The sequence below is a fragment of the Copadichromis virginalis genome, linkage group LG12 (assembly GCF_057382275.1).
Source record: "Copadichromis virginalis isolate Kocher_CV1m ecotype Utaka linkage group LG12, C_Virginalis_male_GT1.1, whole genome shotgun sequence".
NCBI classification, from domain to species: domain Eukaryota; kingdom Metazoa; phylum Chordata; class Actinopteri; order Cichliformes; family Cichlidae; genus Copadichromis; species Copadichromis virginalis.
Window position 1 is genome coordinate 20886454 of NC_140629.1, and position 20618 is coordinate 20907071.

General features: G+C 43.8%; 1 protein-coding gene across 1 annotated transcript in view; it reads left to right on the top strand.

Annotated features, from left to right (window-relative positions):
- Positions 1-14421, top strand: part of setbp1 (SET binding protein 1) — a 38002-nt gene extending 23581 nt beyond the window's left edge. Inside the window, exons 3-7 of the mRNA XM_085475268.1 lie at positions 835-1256; positions 1489-3429; positions 3551-3758; positions 3876-4944; positions 9516-14421. Of these exons, the coding sequence (XP_085331394.1) occupies positions 835-1256; positions 1489-3429; positions 3551-3758; positions 3876-4944; positions 9516-10021 (4146 nt within the window). The 3' untranslated portion in view covers positions 10022-14421. The remainder of the gene's footprint in view (positions 1-834; positions 1257-1488; positions 3430-3550; positions 3759-3875; positions 4945-9515) is intronic.
- The last annotated feature ends 6197 nt before the right edge of the window (positions 14422-20618 follow it).

Genomic DNA, 20618 nt, shown 5'->3' on the forward strand with positions numbered 1-20618 from the left:
GTGTCTCGTTGCGTCATACTGAGTCTGTTAATAACAGGCTAAACCACAAAGGCCATCCGCTGCTCTATTTCTCATCTTCCAGCAGTACACTGATTATGCAGCAGTGATACATTAAGCAGAGTTATGTGGGGGCAATACAGTATATTAAGGTTTAGTATTTTCTCCTTTAAGTGGACAAGTCTAACCGAGCAGAGGCTTACTTCAGATTTGTGGCGTTTCAGTGAAAGAAAATGTATATAAATTATATCTTACTTCCGGGACATATGTTGTGCACGGCGCCTTCTTGACAGCATGACACTGCAGTTATAGTTGAGAAAAGCGTATGAGAGCTGTCACAAACATAAATATGATCTGCAGTAAATAATGATGGATCTAGTGCAGGGACGCAGCTTCGCTATGCTACTGTGTTTAGTACTCAGACACCCCCAACTTGATTCCCTTAGCTCTCACAGCATGTAACATCCTTGCCACAGGAATTTAATTACTCTGTAAACAAGCCTTTTGTTCTGTTGCACACTGTTTTCTCATGCACGCGAGACGCATGAAAATCTTCAGATCTACTGCAAAAGCTGTCATATTAGAGAAAATCAGAGATGTGATAAGTGCTGACAAAAAAACGATAATATATGCTGAACTGGTTGCTGTGCTATGCACATGTTATATCTGTGGAGATAGGCCAATGTTAAGAAGACATGAAATATAGCAGTCATAGTTTTACGATCACATTATCATTATCATATCATTTGTCTATCCCTGCAGCTATATAAGGCTGTCTCATGATTGCAGTTTAAATGTAGTCACCAGTCTTTGTGTCTCTTTTTGTGTCATCCCCAGACATATGAGCGCCAGTTCAGAATGCCAGAGCAGAGAGAGGGAGGCCTGCTGCAACTACTGGGAGATAATCCTTCTCTCAAACACCAGCTTCGCAGCTCCCTCCATCCTGCACACGCACTCTCGCACACACAGCAAACGCAGCACTCCCCCACTCAGAAATTTCAACACACTCACGCACCCCAGCACCAAATCGGTACAGACTGGATCCCGTCTGCAGCACCTTCTGCGTCTCCAGCCCATCCTGCGGATTCTGAGGCAGCCAGAGACTTGGCAGCAGACAGCAGAGGCTCGTTGCTAGATCCGAGCCAAGCTTTCTCACGAACGGCGACGCAAAGTCCCTCACCTCAGCGGTCTCTGACTCCAGATCTGCAGCTGCCAGTGGTCACAGATGCCAGTATTCTCAACTTGACCTCTCTCAGCAGGTATATTTTAATTTCCTTGTGATGCATGATATCATGAACTGTGCACTGTGAATGGAATGTGAAAGTTAGAGTAGTGAAATTTAAAAGGAAGACGTTTTAATTAACTTTAATTAACACGGTGATTCAAATTAGGCAGTAAGTATTCTGCGCAGTGTTGGTGAAATACAAAACTATCCATTCTCTTCATTTTATCGCACTCATCCTAATTATTTCTCTGTGTAAATCTCTCCAGGGGGAAGGGTCTGCAAGAGGTCAGTGAGCAGCTCTTTGGGAACATTAAGAGGAAGTACGGCAGGAAGGACTCCCAGAGGATGCTCTGTAATCCCCACAGTGCTGATTCACATTGGGGACAGCCAGAGAAAGGATCAGAGAGCCCAAATAATTCAGAGGAGAGGCAGAAGTACAGGCAAGAGGAGACAGCTGAGCGGTTCCATGAAGAAAGAGAGGAAAGGAGAAAAGAGGAACGAGAGCGAGCAATTGCTGGGAGGAAAGGAGACGAAGAAGACAGAGGGATGCCCATGCTGGCAGAGGAAGCGAAAGGAAGAAAGAGGCGGAGAAGGCCTTCTTTTGACGATTCGTTTTCTGTAGAGGAGCAATCTCAGCAGCGGACTCTGGACTCTGATGCAACAGAGAAGCAGCAGCCTGGGCCTTTAGAAGCCAGAGGAGCACATAAGATAGAAACTCACAAAAATGATTCTCGATTCATGAGTCAAGCTGATATCAGCGCAGAAAGGCTGGATAAAGCAGAAAGAGGAGATAAAGTTGACAAAAGAGAAAAGGGAGAGAGAGTGGACAGGGTGGAAATGGGAGAGACAGTTACAAATGGGGCTGACCAAGAGTCACATCTGAGCGCAAACAGGATGAAAAAGAACCCCTTGGGTCGTCCTAAGATCAGCGCGGACACCCTTAAACCCAGAGATCCAGCTCACAATCACATCAGCAAACCCAGTCTCAGCTTGAACCCTAGATTCCCCTGCTCAAACCCCAGCCCCAGCCCCCGGAGTAACATCAGCCCTATCCCCAGCCCCAGACCCAGGGCAAACATCAGCCCCAGTCCAAGCCCCAGATCAAGAGCCGATATGAGTCCGAGCCCAAGTCACAGCACCAGCTCTACGGCCAGTTCCAGACCGACCAAGGCCAACGACAGGTGGTCCTACCTGAAATCAAAAAGCCATGCCAGCATTACATCACCGCAGAGAGAAACCTTGGGTAGCCTCGCAACCTTAGCTGACCCGCCCTCTGCTTTCCCCATTACCCCTTCCAGCCCGCTCTACACCAACACTGACAGCCTGACAGTCCACACTCCCATTAAGAGGAAACGAGGACGCCCCAAGAAACAGCCACTCCTAACTGTGGAGACCATTCACGAGGCCACTTCCACCTCACCTCCAAGCCCATTGGCCCAGGAAACCACTGCAGGGCTAAATCGTAGGAGGAAGACGCACACACTGAACACTTTAGTGCAAATGGCTTCCACGATGACCAATGCCAACAGTCTCAAACTAAAGCGTGGAAGGGGGCAATCCAGGCCAGTGAATAAGACGAAGCTTGGGAAAATGCAGAGCATTCTGAATGAAATCCTTTCAGGATCAAGTCAAAATGGCACTCTGGCTCTGAAGTCATCTTCTGCTCCTGTTACCTCAGCTATGAGTGCCATGGCATCCACCATTGAAGCTCGACTGGGAAAACAGATAAATGTGAGCAAAAGAGGAACCATCTACATTGGTAAGAAGAGAGGGCGGAAACCTCGAGCAGAAACTCAAGGCTCCACTCCTCCCAAAACCACTCGGGACAAGCCAGCATTGTCTGTCTCCACATCGAGTCTCTACGAATGCCCCGCAGTGCCTTCCTCCACCTCATCTCCCAGCTCTAGTGCTCCGTCTATAAGAGCCAGTCACTCTGATGCTGCTATGCCCAGTTTGCAGCCCATTTCAGCCTTGCCCTCTAAACCAGCAGGCAGGAGCTTTCTCACTGGGGGATGGAAATTGTCTCCTCCTCGACTTCTGGCTAATTCACCATCCCACCTGTCAGAGGGGGCGTCAGTGAAGGAGGTAACTCTGTCCCCCATCAGCGAGTCCCACAGTGAGGAGACTATTCCCAGTGACAGTGGGATTGGGACGGACAACAACAGTACCTCAGATCAAACTGAGAAGGGTCATGCCTCTCGACGAAGGTGCAGTAGACTGCTGTTATACTCCTTTACTTGCTTTATAGGCATTTTGTTCTGTATGTAATAGATTGGCACGCATTCATTTACCTGCTGTTTTAATGTGATTTATGTTGTGTTTATACAGGTACTCATTTGATCTGTGTGGGTTTGAGGCTGCGGAGGCAGCAGCTTTGGAAGCATCCAACAGAGGTGGCAGAACACGCTGCGAGCGCCAAGTAACGGCTGTCGATAACTTTCTGTCGCAGCAGGAGAAGAAGCAAAAGCATCATCGGCGGAAGAGGAAGTGCCTACAGAGTCGGGATCATCTTCATTTTCTCTCTGAACTGGACGAGGTTAGAAACACTGTAACAAATCCTGCGTGTGAGCCTTTAACAACCGCTCTAATGTACAAGCGTGCACTAAAGGGTGTTTGTTTTTCTAAATGTTTCCTCTTTCCTTCCTCCCTGTAGGTCGTGTTAAAGCTCCAGCAGTTACGAGTGTCTCACAGACGATTCACCTGCTACCCCCAGCATCCCTATCCTTCCATTTTCCGCCTCAACTTCCACCATTACTACCCTATTACCTACGACTCGTACCCTTGTGACTCCAGTTCATACCTCCGCAGGAGTGCTGATCTGAAGGCTAAGAGGAGACGCGGTCGTCCAGCCAAAGCCAGCGAGCCAATCACATCAAAGCTGCCTTTTGTTCAAGGATATGGTTATCCGCTGGCAGGGGGAAATTACTATGCAGCACCGTATGCGATGCCTTACGCTCCTCCTCTGAGTCTGGGCTACTTTCCCCCTACTCCCCCATTTTATCTGCCCCATCACTCGCTAGGACCGGCGCCCCCATCTCCCTTCATGAGACCTGCTGTGCCCCCTCCCAAGGCTTTCCACTCCAGCGGACACTCAAAAATCCAGCCTGGTGCCAAACTTTGCACCACTAGTGGTCCACTTCAGGGGCCATCTGTAAGGGGAGAGGGTTTGGGATCCCTGGGCAGCAGCAGCGCAGGTGGTCTTGCAGGGGTTCGTCTCCACAAGAGGAAGCACAAGCATAAACATAAGCACAAGGATGAACCTCTTCTTTCACCACGAGACCGGCAGGACCTGGGAGGGCTTTTCAGCGGAGCTAAGACCAATGCACGCCTCAGCATGCTGAGTGAGAGGAGAGACTTGGCCAGTCAGGGTCCTTCAAAGCTTCTGGACAAGCAGAGGAGCAATGGCAGAGGCTCTTCAAACCTGGGATCCAGCTTAGGGATTTTTGAGTCTGACCAGCTGTCATCACACTCTCTTGCTGACAGTCAGTTCCATTCCCTTCAGACTGGGCAGCCTAAAAAGAGCTTCATGGGCAGCTATAGTAGCCAGTCGCAGCGGTCAGAGTCAGCGTCTGACCTATTTTCGGGGTCACAAGAGGACGAGTGCGGCGGAAGGAACAGGCGGACGAGGCTCACTGTGTTTGGAGATCAGGGCTTAATGTCATTCCAAACGACGAGGCAGGAGCCAGAACAGATGAACAAGTGTCCCAGTCCCTCCCTCACTGGTAAGAGAATACGCTATATTTATGAGAAAGCGCACTGCATTGCATGTTGGACTTATAATAAAAACAGCAGCAGTTGTTTTCTGTTCACTGGGACAGCATGATAAAGCACATTGCTTTCTTTAATGAAGTGTTGGAGGTTTGAGGTTTGCCTAAAACGCAGTAACTCCTGTTGTTTGCTTGTCTTTGCTTATCCAAGCCGTTCATTCATGGCTATACACAGGCTCACCCAGTGTTCCAAATCTGAGCTGTAAATATCATTCACTGTACGGGGCCTACAGAACCATAATGTGACTCCCCTAAAAGTAGCATCCAGGAGCTGCATTTTCCAGTCTAAACTACAAATGTGCTCACCCTGTTAAATATCTGCACACCCGCTATAACATCAACACGGCCACCACTTTGAAGCAAATGGTTATGTTAATGTATTTGACTGCTCTGCATGACTGATGTTCATTTACAATTAATATACTGGAGATTAGCATATAATTGCACAGTTAGAGCTCCGGTTCCCATTGTGCTTGTAGAGGGGGGATAATGTTTAGCTGAAGTATGTTTTATGTTAAGTTACATGTGCACAGATTTGCGTTTTGGATTGGTGGTGAGAGAGATATGTCCTTTACAAAATAACAGCAACGTTGTTGTGTCCATTATCTTAAATGTGGTGCACATGTTCTGTTACGTGTTTATGTGAACAGACAGCGGTGCGTCCAAGTAATGTCCAAAATGTATGAACAGCTGTTTGCATTTGTTCCTTAGTGATTTCCCAAAGTTTATATGCGCTATATAATGCGCGAGGGAGTGAAGAGTCCAGACACAGGCTGACTTTACCTCTAAATAAACCCATGAATGGATCACATGTGGAAAGCTTATGATCTGAAGCATCGGCAGCGTGTAAGCAGCTGACATTACCAGCAGTGGACCTTATTACATCACATCACTACTTATATAAAACAACAAGGTTCCTATCTGTTAGACAGAAGTAGGAGGCCGGAATTTATTAATGAAAGAAAAACCATACGAATGATATTTGATACATGATACTATGCTAGCCCGTGGAACTGGAAGAAAGAGACACATACATGCTTTTACTAATCACTTATATGTGATCAGAACTGTTAATGTAGCCAAATGAGAGCATGTTTGCCAAAAAAAAAAAAAGGTTATACACTAATATTAAACTCTGTTCCTGAGTGTTAATTGACTTCAGTTATTTGCTGGATTATCACATTTAGTCAGTTAACTGGGTTTTTCCATTTTAAATGTAGATTTAGTAATGCATGTCAAGGTGATTCCTATTATAAATATGCTTATGCACATCATTATCGGGGCTTAAAGCAGACAAAGAGACTGGGTAGCACCGAATTCTCACCACCCAATGAATGTGTATTTTGGTACATTCTGTATTCTGCTGTCTTTGAGCACATCTGGCTGGGGATAAAGAGAACGTAATGCATGGATGGAGACGACTATAATTCACCAATCTCTCCTACCTCCCCACCCTGCCTCCCTTCCCTCTCTCCTGCCAATGCTTTTGCCAGAGATATATTATTCACACAGTATGATTTATTTTCTACAGACACGCCGTAAAAGGCCCTTGCCTGTGTTAAAAGAGCTGGCTGGTAGCCAGGGGTTTAATGACTGGGGCCTAGTCCAGTGGCGGGGAGGAGAAGCCAGGGGCTCAGTTAGAATACACCCCCCCGCCCCAGGGGATCCAGGACGGATGACTCATATACACCCCCCCCCCTCCCCCCATAATGACTCCTCCTCCCCCAACCCATCCATATTATCCCTCTAGTGTTGTTATACCTCTTCTACCCTCTGTGTCCTTCCCTTCCCTTTTGCTGCTTCTGCAGTTCTTGCCCTTGCTTTCCCCCTCTGCCTCTCTCCCGTGGTTCCCACATCCACACGCAGATTTCCCCTTGTTCCTCTGCCTCATCTCTCTCTCCATCTCCCCCTTCTAGCTCTCTTCTTCTTCCCTTTCACTTTTTGCTTTTTCCCTTGTCTCCCCTCCCCCTCATTTTCCCATTACTCTCTTTACTCACCCCCCCACCCCCCCACCCCACACACACACACACACACTCCTCCTCTAGCATGACTTACTGCTTCACTTCACAGCTTTAGTCCAATTAAAACACAGACGCATGTGCATGAGAATGCTCGCTGCACATGCATGCGCAGGCCCCCGCATACACACAGATATACGGGTCCCCATCCAGATGTAAAATTCATACTATTATCTGAGCGTGCAACAATGAGTTTGTCGGTCATGGACAAATCATTAAGCACACGCGTGTCTCTGCGTGTGTTGTGCGTTTGCTTCTTAAGCAGACCTCGCTGAATCAGTTGTAACTTTCTTACATGAATGTCTGAATGAAAGTCTTTAATGAATAATTCGGAATAATTTTTTGTGGCAAGTCAAGCCAAGTTGTATTTATTTTGCCCAGTATAACAAATCACAGATTTTCCTCAAGGGGCTTTGCAGTCTGCACAGCATATGACACACTTATCTGGACTGATCCCCGGTCCAGATAAGATAGGACATTTGATAGATGCTCTGTGTACGCCATAAAACAACATAGTAAATTACCAGTGTAAACAGACAGGATGACAGAAATAATAGATAATAGAGAAGCGTAGATTTGGGAGGACATCAAGCAGCTTTCGGTTAGGGGGTCGAGAGTGCAAGAGGAGAAGACGAGGATATAGATTAAGATCCAAAACATCTGGAAAGAGGCACCCACTGCCAGGATAGAGAAGTGACTGGACCTGCGGTAGTCCGGCAAGTCACGCAGCTTGTTTAAACACATGCACAGACCTTCATCCAGAAAAAAAAAATTACACTAAATGACATACATCAAGGATTATTTTAATCTGTCTCCGAAAAGTGCTCTCAGCTACAGCACAGGCAGTGGATAAGTGAGCATAGCTGTGACTTCTTATTTCACAGAGAAACAGGTTCTCGGTACTATACTGCCTCTCACACTGCTGAAGGTCACTGGTTTTATGTTCCGTGTATGGAGCTCATAAATTTCTGCTACTTTGTAGTGTGTGTGTGTGTGTGAACTGAGCATGTGCTCACTTCTGCTGCAGCTCATAAACCACTGCTACTTAGTGCTTTGTGCATTAACTAATTTCACTGTCAGGCCCGAATTTTTGACCAACAACAGCGTGATATTCTTCTGCGGTTTGTATGGGAGGTAGTTAGGCGGCTTTTTATCTTTCCCTTACTCTTAATTCATTAGCAAACAGCTCTGTGCGGTGCTTTTCAAATTTTCATCCCCATCATTACCATTTGGTCTCTTTAAGATGAAAAAAATATTGTATTCTGCTAGTTGTGGCAGTTCACTGACGTTGTGCAAATCTTTAAAAAAATCTATTAAATATTAAATGCTTCCCCCTTATGTTTTATGAAAGAGACATATTCTAAATGTCTTGAGCATCATTTTTCACACATTTTCCTGTAACACAGCCAACAATATTTAAAGTATAAAACTGAAAAAGCATCTTTGATTTAATGTACTCATCAAATGTTAGAGCACTGAAGAAACCTGCTACACCATATCAGCAGGAGTCTGCGGGAAAGGAAGAAAGGCTAGAGCGCAGGAATCCAGCAATAGGAGTAAAAAGCTCAAGGAAAAGAGACGAAGCATGTTGCGTGCACACTGCTTGGGGACTGGTGGTTGATTGTGCTTTTCCTCCATTTTGGCTGTGGCTCAGTCCGAGCCCCGGGAACAGTGCCCAGACAGGGAGGAGGGGGAAGCGAAGAAATGGGACATAGATGGGAAACAAAAAGAATGACAGAGACAGACTAAGATCAGGAAGCGGTCTCTGAAATAAAGATGGAAATGAAATGGTGCAGTGTTACCAGTTTAATTGAAAATTAGAGAGTAGCACATTGCCGCCCATGAAGAGACGAGTGGAAGAGAGAATGTGAGTGACGGGGAAAGAGTAAGGATAGAGCAATGTGTAAAGGGCATACTGCCCAGTTCACCAGTGTGACGGAAACAATATGGCTCCAGTTTCTTCTGCTCAGCCATTCTGAACTGCTGAATTCATTTTTTGTGCATGTGTATGTATGCATCTGTGTGTTTTTGTATCTGTGTCTGTATGCGCATGTACATGTGGACAAGAGTGCCGATATGTGTGTTTGTGTTGCTGTGTGTGTTTAGCTTTTTGGCAGTCTGTGCTCCAGATGCACAGGGTTGTTATTGTGTAGCGACATATTAAATGGCTGAAGGAGACATTTCCTGCTAGCAGAATAGGATCTCCTCCTCTCCCCTCTTCTCTCTGCTCTCTAGTAGACAATTACAGGATAGGATCTGCTCTCCTGGCTCAGCTGGGATTTGAAAAGCTTACATGAATATCTCAAAATTAGCAGGAAGCTCTTAAAGCAAGAAAAGACTTTCTCTCCATGAGCTAAATTGGCATGATGTCTTTCCTAGTCTTTCCAAGACTGCTCTTTTTAACTGACACGCAAGCACAAATGGTCCTTTCTTTTTATAGACCTTACTTTGCTCTTTATTTTCCTTGACATTTCTCACCTGATTCTTTCTCCCTCTCTCCTCTTCCAGGTGTTCCCAGTAAGCGGAGGTATAAACGTCGCGAAGTGGAACAGATCCAGAAGGACGTAAGGAGGATGCATTCTCTGAACTTTGAGCATGTGCAGAAGATCCTTCGTGCCAAGCGCCTGCAGCGACAAGCCAAAACAGGAAACAATGTCATCAAAAGACGACCCGGACGACCCAGAAAACAACCTCTGGAGGAACCGGAGCCAACCAAGACGAGGAAGGAAGATTGGGCTGAGGTTCGAGGCTTGGACATGCTGGCTAGCAGGAGAAGTGATGAGAGGACTCTGGGGATGCCTGTTCTGGAGAGGTGCGATAACCTGCCAGGCAGACACAGCCTCAGGCCGAGCCTGACCCCCGAGCCTCTGGAGTTCTCCAGTCACGATTCCATCTCAGCAACTATTGAGACTGTGGTGCATCAAGCGCGGTCTGTGAATCCACTGGCCAAAGGGGGGAAACGCAAAGGAAGGGGCCTCAGCAGGGACGAACTGTGGGCTCCCTCCAGTCACTAGACTCGCAGGAGAAAGCACCTCCAGCAGAACTGGAGAGCAGTTAACGGAGGCAGTGTTTCAAGCCTATCAGATGCAGTGCCCTTAATCTTGGGACTCCTTGGTGCACTTTGACTTGTTCCTCCTCTCTGATTTGTCGTGAGGAATACAGTGGGTTGGTGGAGCCAGAGGAGAGAACACTGGCCTGTGCCATCCCTCAGTTTGCTACACCCAACCAGACATGGGCCTTTCAAAGATTCATTGGACCTTTATTTACAATGGCACTATATGGTACTATTTGATACTGAATCTGATGCTCTAAAACTGTGTGGTACTTATGATAGTGTAGGATATTATGTGACTCTTTATGTATCTGATACAGTGATGTGTATGGTACTTTATGATACTGTATCTGAATGTGGCTTCAGCCATATATTTACCAGCAAGGGGAGGGGGGAATGGTTAATAGAAAACTGTGCAGCTCTGCTTATTTTTGCCTTTCTGAGGAAGCTTGTCAAAAACATGTGGAATAATAACTTCAGTAATTAAGCCACCTTACCCTATTACTTTCCCTGTTTTGCTCCCATTCATCTATACCTTCCTAGTGTCCTCGCTCCCTTTGAGAAGTAACTGATACTTCCTGGCAGCTCCGCACTCGTGGTCCCCCTCCCTGCTTGACGCTCACCCCAATTCTTTAGCCCTCCCTGGTGCCTGCCGCTTAAATCCATCCCCCTTTGTCCTCTCACCTATTCCCACTAATGTTTTACATCTCCATTTCTTGAGCTCCCTCAACCTACCCGCTGTGTCATTTTTTTCCCTCTCTCCCTGCTCAGGCCTCTCCTGGGCAGTGACATAAAGGCAATATGGTGGGTTAGACTGTCCCAGACTGTACATAGAAACAAAGTCCACTGTTGCCTGCCTTGTACAATGGGAAAACCAGCTCATAGATGTGTACTGGCACACAGTATATTAAATAGAATTGTTGTACCATAGACAATGAAAGTGTGTATTGTTTTATAACCAAAAAAACAGACATGGGTGTGACTCAAGACAAGCTTGTTTTCAGACAGACAAGAACCACATGTATTCATTCATACACTCATTATTGTGTTTATAAACAGGGGGCATTGCATACAGGAGGAATATCAGGTGTATTTTTGGTAAACCTTAAAAAATTGGTTAAATGCACTATTAAAAAAAGACAACAACAAAAAAAAGACATACACTTTCATCAATCAAATGCAGCACTTACATGCTTGTTCCAGCCTTATGTTTCGGCATTCGACGGTGTGGTTATCCAGTCCAGAGACCATACATTATTTTAATCAAATTGTATATGCAGGCTGCGCAGCCAAAAGCGTCAAACCGAAGCCCGCCGAGTCTGAATTGGACAGTTCAGCAGAAGAGGGCTCACACAGTCAGTGTTTTGAAAAAGCTAATCCCAGTCTTTCTACTTAACATAATTTTCAATCCATATCCTTGGAAAAATATTTTTGGAAAGTAAATCCAGTATTTAGATTTAGAAACCAAAGTCTCAGTATTCAGTGTATAATTTAAAAGTATCTAAATCAGAGTTTGACAAACTCTCCACCATGTTGGCACCAATGTAAAGCATTCCTATGTGCACTGTAGAATGTAGCCATCTTGGATTTTTTTTTTTTTTTGCGTGTGTCAATATGTTAAACCTTTGTTAAACTCTATCGACAGTATCTGTGGCTTTGGGTAGTGGTTGGTATTTTCTTGATTAGGTGTTTCTGAATAATAAGCAATGGATCAGTGTTTCTTTGGCAACCTTGTTGAAATTTTGTTTCAGGAGATTCTGTTTTGTTCGGCCGGGGGTGGGATTCTCAGTTGCAGCAGTTCGACTTGTGCCTTATGTTTCTTTCTCTCACAAATTACCATTTGACCTGAGGAATATGAAGCGGCAAGGAGTGCCCCAGACAACGACCCAAAATGTTCATGATTGTGCAAATGACACGTGTGTCTTATTCACGAGAACCCCGAAACTGCCGGCGTCCCTTCACAACTTCCATAGTTAGCATCTTCTGTCGCTGGACACTGCTGTCTGGTGTCTCCCAGCTTCCTCCTGGTTTATTTTCTGACTCATATCATCATAACAGAGGTAGAAGGGCTGGACTGAAGGAGCTATTATATTACTGTTTTAAATCCGCATCATATACCTACCTACATACTGCTATAGCAGCGGAGGTGGACAGTGTATCAGATGTGTCTCCATCCAGTGATATTGATTGTACCCAGAGTCTTAGATATATAATTAAACACCACTTACTCTGCCCAGTAAATAATGAGAGATATAACTGATTATATACTTGGCAAAGGAGGAACAGCCGAGATTTTTATGGAAATCACGTTCTCGTACATTGTTGTTTGCTATGCATCAGGCCATGCCTGGCAGTGACCTTAAAAGGAATTTCTGTTCTGGGTCCACCCTTCGACAAAGAGAAATAAGTGGTCTTATTTACTCAATAAATTGAATTCATGTATCAAGAATTGTGAATAATACCAGTAATAATTTGTAATAAGTTGTGCAGAAAGTGACTATCATCTCATGAAAACTATAGTGACTGCAGCTCTATGCAGTACAGCCTTAACCAGATGTAAAACTACAGTATTAATGTGTCTGTTGTAAATAGTGTTAGTATGTCCATCCTGCATGGATACCAGTTAGGCTCAGCTATGCTGGGACTGTCTCCTCAAACCACAGTAGACCTTATCTCTCTATCAAGGCTGCTCAAGACCCAAGGAACTATTCAGAAAAATGACAACTTCAAGTGATTTTAATATTTGACAAATTCCACTGTCTATTGACAGTCATGGCTCCGGCCGGCTAAATTACACCGAATGCTAAAACGATTTGCCTTACCGCGCTTTTTAAAAGTTGAGGATAGAAGCCCCAACGTCGTGCACTCGACCAAAAATAGGAAATCCCGGCTGACTTGTAGCTACTTTGCCTGCGGCCAGCTTGGGCAGCGCCGTAGCAGTGAGTAAGTAAGAGGGTTGTTTTGTTCGGGGAGCTCTCAGAGGAAATAGCCAAAAATACACTCGCCCTGATGTTAGTGTGCGTAACCTTGCTTTGCTAGGTGGGTCTGCAGTCTGTTGTGGCAAAGATGGGGTCTAGAAATGTGAGGCGATGAGGTGTAGAGGATACACACTTGGCAGCTTACTCCTTCATACTGTGGTCAGTCAGCGGTCTCTGATGCTAGAGTTAAAGACCCCAGGTGTTGTCTGTCCTGTCTGTCTCTCCTACCAGCCAATGCTTCGGTGCCTTCTAACACTGACAAGTATTGTCCTAATCCAGAGCTTTCACTCTACACAGAGACCGCAGAGGGGATGTGGTTATGTATAGGGTTCAAGGTCACTGTTGTTGTGATGTACTTAGCAGCCAATCTGGACCGGTGGCTACCGGAGGCCCCTAAACACTGATGTAAGGATCCCTTACCTCGTCTTTGGCTTCAGCACCAAGGGCGGCGCAGCAGTGTTTGACCTTACGTTAGCGGTGTGGGGTGTATTTCCTGTAGTGTGCATTTACCACTTCAACACAGCAACTAGGATGAGAGATAATGGCACCTAAGTTTTGATTTCGCCCCTCGTTCAATATGTAGCGTGCTTTGATGTGCATCCTACACATGGAGCAAGGGGGTCGTGTGGAACAGAGCCTCATAAATGTACATGTAGTCATCCTCACAGCATACGTTACCATTTCTAAGCTATAATGTTCGAAGCTGAAAGTGCAGATGAAGCATTGAGAAAACCAATAAATGTACTTCTTTAGAGCACAAAGTGAGCTCTTCTAACAGTGTGGGCATATTTTAGTTTGTATACATAGTGTATTTGAGCCTTTTTCTAGAGTGGGTTTCCTTTATTTGCATGCTCAACTTGATTGTATGCATAAATATTTTAGACAAGCCGAAAGTTGAATTTCAATTGAATTTGAAGGAAGACTTGTACATTGTTTGATATGTTTCTTTTTGTAATGAATTTTTTAATTCATGAAACATTTTTGTACATTGTATGAATATTAAAAACTGCAAATATTTGACATATAGAGTAAATACTAGAGGCGCATGCATATGCATATATCCTTCACAGTATGTATGTGTAAAATGTACACATATATTTTGTATTTGCATTTGCTGGCATACAGATATGTGTCTTAAGCACATATATACCTGTAATATATATGTATATCCATGTCTGCTGGCATGCTTTTGGTCATGTTTATCTTTCATGATCTTGTAGGTTTCTTTTTTTTAATTATTATTTCTCTTTCCTCAAAAAGAAAGGCTCATTCTTTTGCTACCCTTCTGTTGGCTGGCAGCGTTGAGCACTTATTACGAAGAACTACAGTTCAAGTTGTTCATGTTATCCATTGTGTGAAATAATAAATGACTTTATTGACAGTTGATGGGATCATTTGCTTCTTTCTGGTTAAGACCGTATCGCATTCGATTTTCCGATCTGTCTGATTTTGTGATGAGAGCCAGGTGCTTCGTGGGTGTGTGTGAGTGTGTGTGCAGCATGCATGTGCACGTAACGTGTGAGGGGAGTGCGATGACAGGGGACTTGCTGCACTGTTGGTGCTGAATGTCAGATGGTCTCGGTGAATGAGTACTACTCTACAATGTGTCGAGGTTAAACGAGAGGGAATCCTCTCATCAGATTATAGCACAGCCTCATTCAGTCTCACACACACACACACACACACACACACACACACACACACACACACACACGCATACCTACACACTCTTACTCTTGTACTTGTTCATTAACCAAGCCTACATCTCTAAATCGTCACTGCACTAGCCCATCAGTGTTAGTTCTAGGTGGGCTGGGCTGCAGGCTGCTCTGTTATTGGACAGAACTGAGTGGGAAGTGCCCCACTATTGGCTGCTGCCAACTAGTAAAATTCTTCTGTTACCATGGTTGCAGGGTGAGCTGCCCAAATGTGTCTCAGTGTATCTTGTAGTGCTGATTGAACCGTTGGCACCGCCGGTGTTGTGGTAAAAAAAAATAAAAATCTCCCCCTTCATTTGATGGCAGTCAAGGCTGCAGTGGTGCTGCACCCAAATCACTCACTACTGATGCCTGTAAATGAGCCCACGGCCCCACTCCACCCTCTGCACAGGAGGATGAGATAGATCACAGTGGAAAAAAAAAAAAAAGAACAGCGAAACACATCCTGTATGATGGATGTACTCTCAAGCAGAAGCTACAATTAAAGGAGGGAAAAGAGAATCATCAATCTGATGATAGGTGGATTTTCTCACAGGGTTTAGTGTCAAACCGCGGTTTACTCTGAGACACTGTGGTTGACTACATAAAACACATGCAATATTATCAATGATTGGATGAATGCCCGTGATAATTAAAAGTCATCTGGCTGAAATGGGCAGACAATAACTTAAGTGATATTACTTCAAAAAGGGAAACTGGAGCTTTCAAAGGGCACCAGCTTCCTCCAGGGTATCCATGCAGAGAAATACTAGCGTGATAACTACAGCTCTGCCCATACGAATATATATATATCTATATATCTATAGATATATATATATGAATCTGTTTATAATTAAGTTAGAAATAGATTCTAAGCAGTCAGAAGATGGAGCCACCATCCTGGACAAAAGAAAGAAAACCACTGGGAATTTCTGTCACAGGTACTTTTTGGTATTCCTGTCTTATTGCTCCACACTGTATCTAAAACTTTTCTGTTTCATGACAGTTCTGTGAAGGCTGATCTGTTTATGCCGAATTATTCCAGTAAAAATATTTTGACTGCTGCCACTGTGGCCCACCTGTTTGCACAGAAGACCTTTAAATCACTTCTGCAGGGGCCATCCCAGACCATTTCCTGGGTGACATTCCCATTACACTCAGTCTCCAACTTTCCTGTCCAATAGAGCCTAAAAATCCTAAAACACACCTTTTTCTTTTTTTCTTTTTTTGAGTAAAAATAAAAAGTTAACCAAAATTTTGGGAGGCTTGCATCAGTGTCATGCTGATGGTATTTGAAGATAAAGACTGTCTTGGAAATGCAGGGCTAAATACTTGGACTCATGGAGTGTAGGGGGAGAACATGTTTTATGAATTGTGGTTTGTAGCAGAAGCTGAAGGTTTACTATTCTCAAACTTAAACAAAAGGCTCAAAAATTTGGGAGGATCTTCCTCCCAACCCTGTGTAGGTCCACCCTTTTGTGGAATGTAGATTTGGGGTTGAGGGAGAAGCACAGGCTTCTTAAAATATGCATAAATCAAGTTGACCAGCAGTTTTTAATTTCTAGGGTAATCTACTTAGTTCTTCTGACTTTAGATTGTCTCTTTGCAGACTGTACATTTTCTTGCAGGCAAAACTGACCATTTGTAATAACTTAAATTTTTTACAGATTGTAATTTGTAATGTGTTGAATTGTTTTTCTCATGGTCCAAAAGCTGTGCGTGTTGAGCATGAGCTTGCTTTGGTGATAGTGGTTTTTGGTAGTATTGTGATTGTGATCTCGGCTTGCTGATTTTTCTTCCTAAAGTCTCACCAACTCCTCAAATCAGTGTTTTAACCCCACTTGTATTCATGCGGCAAAGAAGCAAGTCTGTGGGAAGAAAAAGTACAGAAAGTATTTTCTTTTTCATACCAACATCTGCAGCACAATCGTCCTAACTAACTGTAAACTAAAACAGCTGCTTGTGTCGTCTTCTATTCACGTCCATATTTATGCAAACCAAAGCAGCCTTTGTACCTCTGGAACTTTTATTTTCATGTTTTAAGCCTAAAATAATTTAAAACATATTTTCATACACATATACCACTTGGTGACAGTGTGCTGTAGTGGTTAGCACTGCTGTTTAATAGCAGGCCTGGGGCATTTACTGTGAAATCCGTATGTTCTCCATCTGCCTATGTGGGTTTCCTCCAGGTGCTTGTGTTTCCTCCCACAGGCCAAAGCCATGCATGTTAGGTTTATTGGTAATTCTAAATTGACTGTAGGCTTCGAATTGATAGTTTGTGGTTGTCTCTATCTTTATGTGATGGACTGCAGTTGCCAACCACTTACCCATTCAGTTTGACTTAGTATGGATGTGTGTTTCAGAAAATTGATGCCTGGGTATATATAGCCTTAAGATATTGTTAATGTGGTCTAATATGTAGTGACACAAGTGGCTTCAGGAAGTTTTCTATAGCAAGTCCTCTATTTTTGACCAATTTTAAAGGAGCACTTACACTATGCTTTACATTAATGTCAAATGACTATTGATAAACATGGATAGCCTGGCTTCCCCTTAGATTTTAATTTATTAGTTCTCATTGATTTGTGTTACTTTCTCATATCTTATATATGATGCTTTGTGGATGTCAAAACACTTAGTTTAAGATTTTAACTAGACCTTGAGATCCATTGAATGACTTCCATCTTTTATATACAGTTTATGATATCTCAGTGTCTTTATGCCTCACATGAGCAAAACACAGAGTTGTATTCAACCAGCAGCCCATCACAATCTTCAATGAAAAACAAGACCAGCCCCCCCACCTCCCCAAAAAGGCAAAAGACTGCATTGACACCACACTGCCATTTATTTAGATCCCTGTGCAGTATTTTATCAGTAAGCCATGCATTAGTGCGTATCAGACACCTTGAAGGTTGCAGGATAATTATTTTTTTATGTTAGTAAAATATTTTTTTGTAATCACTCTTAACCATTTTTTGCTTTAGTTATTGAGTTATAGTGCCCTTTTCTTACGTTGCATAAATCACTGTGGCACATATTCACCCCGCTTTATGCTGTGATAACCTCCAGCTTCATAATTACCAGACAAACTCAAGAGTAATGATTCGATCATCTAACATTTGACAAGAAAGAGAATATGTGCATTTACCAAAATGTTGATCTGCTTCCAAAATATTTCTAATAAACATCAAAGCCTAATACTACAAATACAAAAATCTTCATGGTGAGACTCAAACCGCAGAGCCAGATTTGTTGAAAATCAGTTTTGTTGACCTGAGTCAAGATGCACGAGTGATTGCCAATGAATATCAGTGTCTGTTTGAAGCACATCCAAAGCCACACAGACCACCAACAACAGACAGAGTCATAAATTTACAACAGATAGCCCTGCAGTCCAGGCCAACTAACTAGGAAGCCTGCCGTAACCAAGCATCCTCTCAATTTATCTCTGTTGGTGTTTTCAGAGGATGACTGTTGCTTGTGTTTATGAAGATGGATAGAGCAGGCAACATCTAAAGCGCCTCCTTCCTCCCTCCTTCCCTCCTCTTCTCTTCTCCTCTGCACAGCGATGGGAGACACCATCTGGTGGTGAAACGTATCAGTGCGACTACAGTCCCCTCAAAAGCCTTCATGTCACATCCACAGGACAGAGAGCAACAACTAACTCGCTGCGGTTACAGCAGAAAATGTGGCAGCTGAACAAATGCACTTTGTGTAGCAGAGAACAGGGAAGATGCAATGCTATTTTTAAGGATTTAAAGGATAAAAATCTGCCCTGTGACCTGAAGGACTCACACCTGCAGTGCTTTGCTCAGTGATCCACTTGAGAGATCAGTGCAGGAATTACTGCAGCTGAACGATGGTTCGGTGTGTGTGCGCGCTGGTGTGTGTGTGGGGTGCAAACAGAAAATAACACAAGAGACATGACAAAGTGCGTTCTGCATGGAGCCGGCCACTGTTGCCACGGTGACAGTGTGACTCAGAGCAGTTTGATTTAGGTGCCCTGTTTTGTGTGTGTGTGTCTGTGTGTGTGTGTATAAGCATTTTCCTGCGTATACAGTATGTAAATGTTTTCATATACGGTTGCAGTTTGTGTGCTTTGTGAAAGACGGGGGGGAAAAAACTGACAAAATTTCCTCTGTGCTGAGAGTAATTTCCACCTCTCATGTCTCCTTGGTCACAGTTAGAGTCTTTGTTAGCAGATTGGCTCTGCCTGAGTCTTATTAATGATGCCAACACTTAGGTAATGTGCCTTTTTGATGAGAGTAGGCCACTTAATCTCACTATTTAGACTCCATCTCTCACACACACACGCCTCCCTCTCAATCCTCCTAATAAGCCTCCTCTTGTCTCCTGTAATTTGGCAGATGAGTCTATTATATGATACAGTCATATTTTATTAATGGACCCCCATAGTGAACACATACACCCCTTAGTGGATGAGATTATGTGGCGCACGGGGAGTGGTGTCTCAGTTTTAAAAAATGATTTCAACTCCTCTGTTAGTTTTCATCTGCGTCGCCCGTCTGCTGCGTTGTTAGTGTTGGGCTGGAAGGCAGAACCACAGGCATTCCTGCTGAAGCTGGCACTGTTCCTCCACACTTCATTACACTTCCATCAGCCCCGTGATAGCACGGAACAGCGCAAGCTTCAAAAGGCCGAAAACAGCAAAATAAAAGACAACATTCAATTATTAACTTTAACATTTCTGGGATTTAAAAAAAAGAGAAAGAAGATTTTTGTTCCATGTCTCTGTGTCTCGTTGTCTCTCCCACTTCTGCAGAGCTGTGCAGATAATTCATACCATATGTTTCAACAGTGCCAGGCAATTCGAGCAACAGTGGTGAAGCACGCTCATCCAAGACAAATTTTCTCCAATGCTATATTGCTTCAATGATATATTGTCTTACAAATTTGGGAGTGCATCAACTTTTCCTCTATGTGACTAAGTTCATTTAGAGTCTATGGCCACACAGAAGGCCTCTGTGTAAGTGTGCTTTGCACCAAATTGTAGTGTCATCAACCAAAGTCATGAGAAAATATTTTCTTGATATTCTTGATATATCAAATTAAACATTTCTAGAATTCAGAATTTGTCTCAAATGCTATCAAATGTTGGTGATATTTTTAGTAGTTTATGATATACAGTTGCTAAAAAGCCAATACAGAAAGAAGTGAATCTGAGAGCATTTGCATTACAGCATGCATGCACGCAATCTGCATTCTGAACGGTTTATTCCTTCTTTCTCATTTTTTTGGGGTGGTTGTCTAGTCCTGTTGGAAGTTATGAATAGATTAAGGTCTTTATCAGGCACTCATTCCCTTCTTCTGAGATAAAGACAGGCCTGCAGTGGCTTGTCTTCTGCAAACAATGACAAGGATAAGCCATCTGATTGCTAAATTCCCAGGAAACGGTAAACCACATCTCAGCAACAATATCTGTTTGTATGTTTGTGCGTGTAATGTTATCTGACTAAACCGTCACTTTTGTGAACGCAGCCGTGCAGATTTGCATTTGGTGTCAGGAGTTACATGCTGAGAACAGGCATATGATTAAAGTCACTGGACTGGAACTGAGTGGCTGCTCATTAAATGCATGGGACAATGTTTGGTTACGTACCGACATATAGAAACATTTTCAGGCAGTCGTTAGATAAAAACACCTGTGCAGACGCTTCAGTCTGTCAACACAAGAGTCTGTGACAGAGAAGGATAGTTGAAAACAAGAGCTCTACTCATTTTGATTTCTAGGCGAGATTTGGATATTATGTCCCCCTAACATTTGGATTTATAGTTCACAGGGTATCAGTATGACCACCGTGGGAATCCCCATTACTGTTGAGCTACTGACACACTAACTCATACAAATTCAGACTTG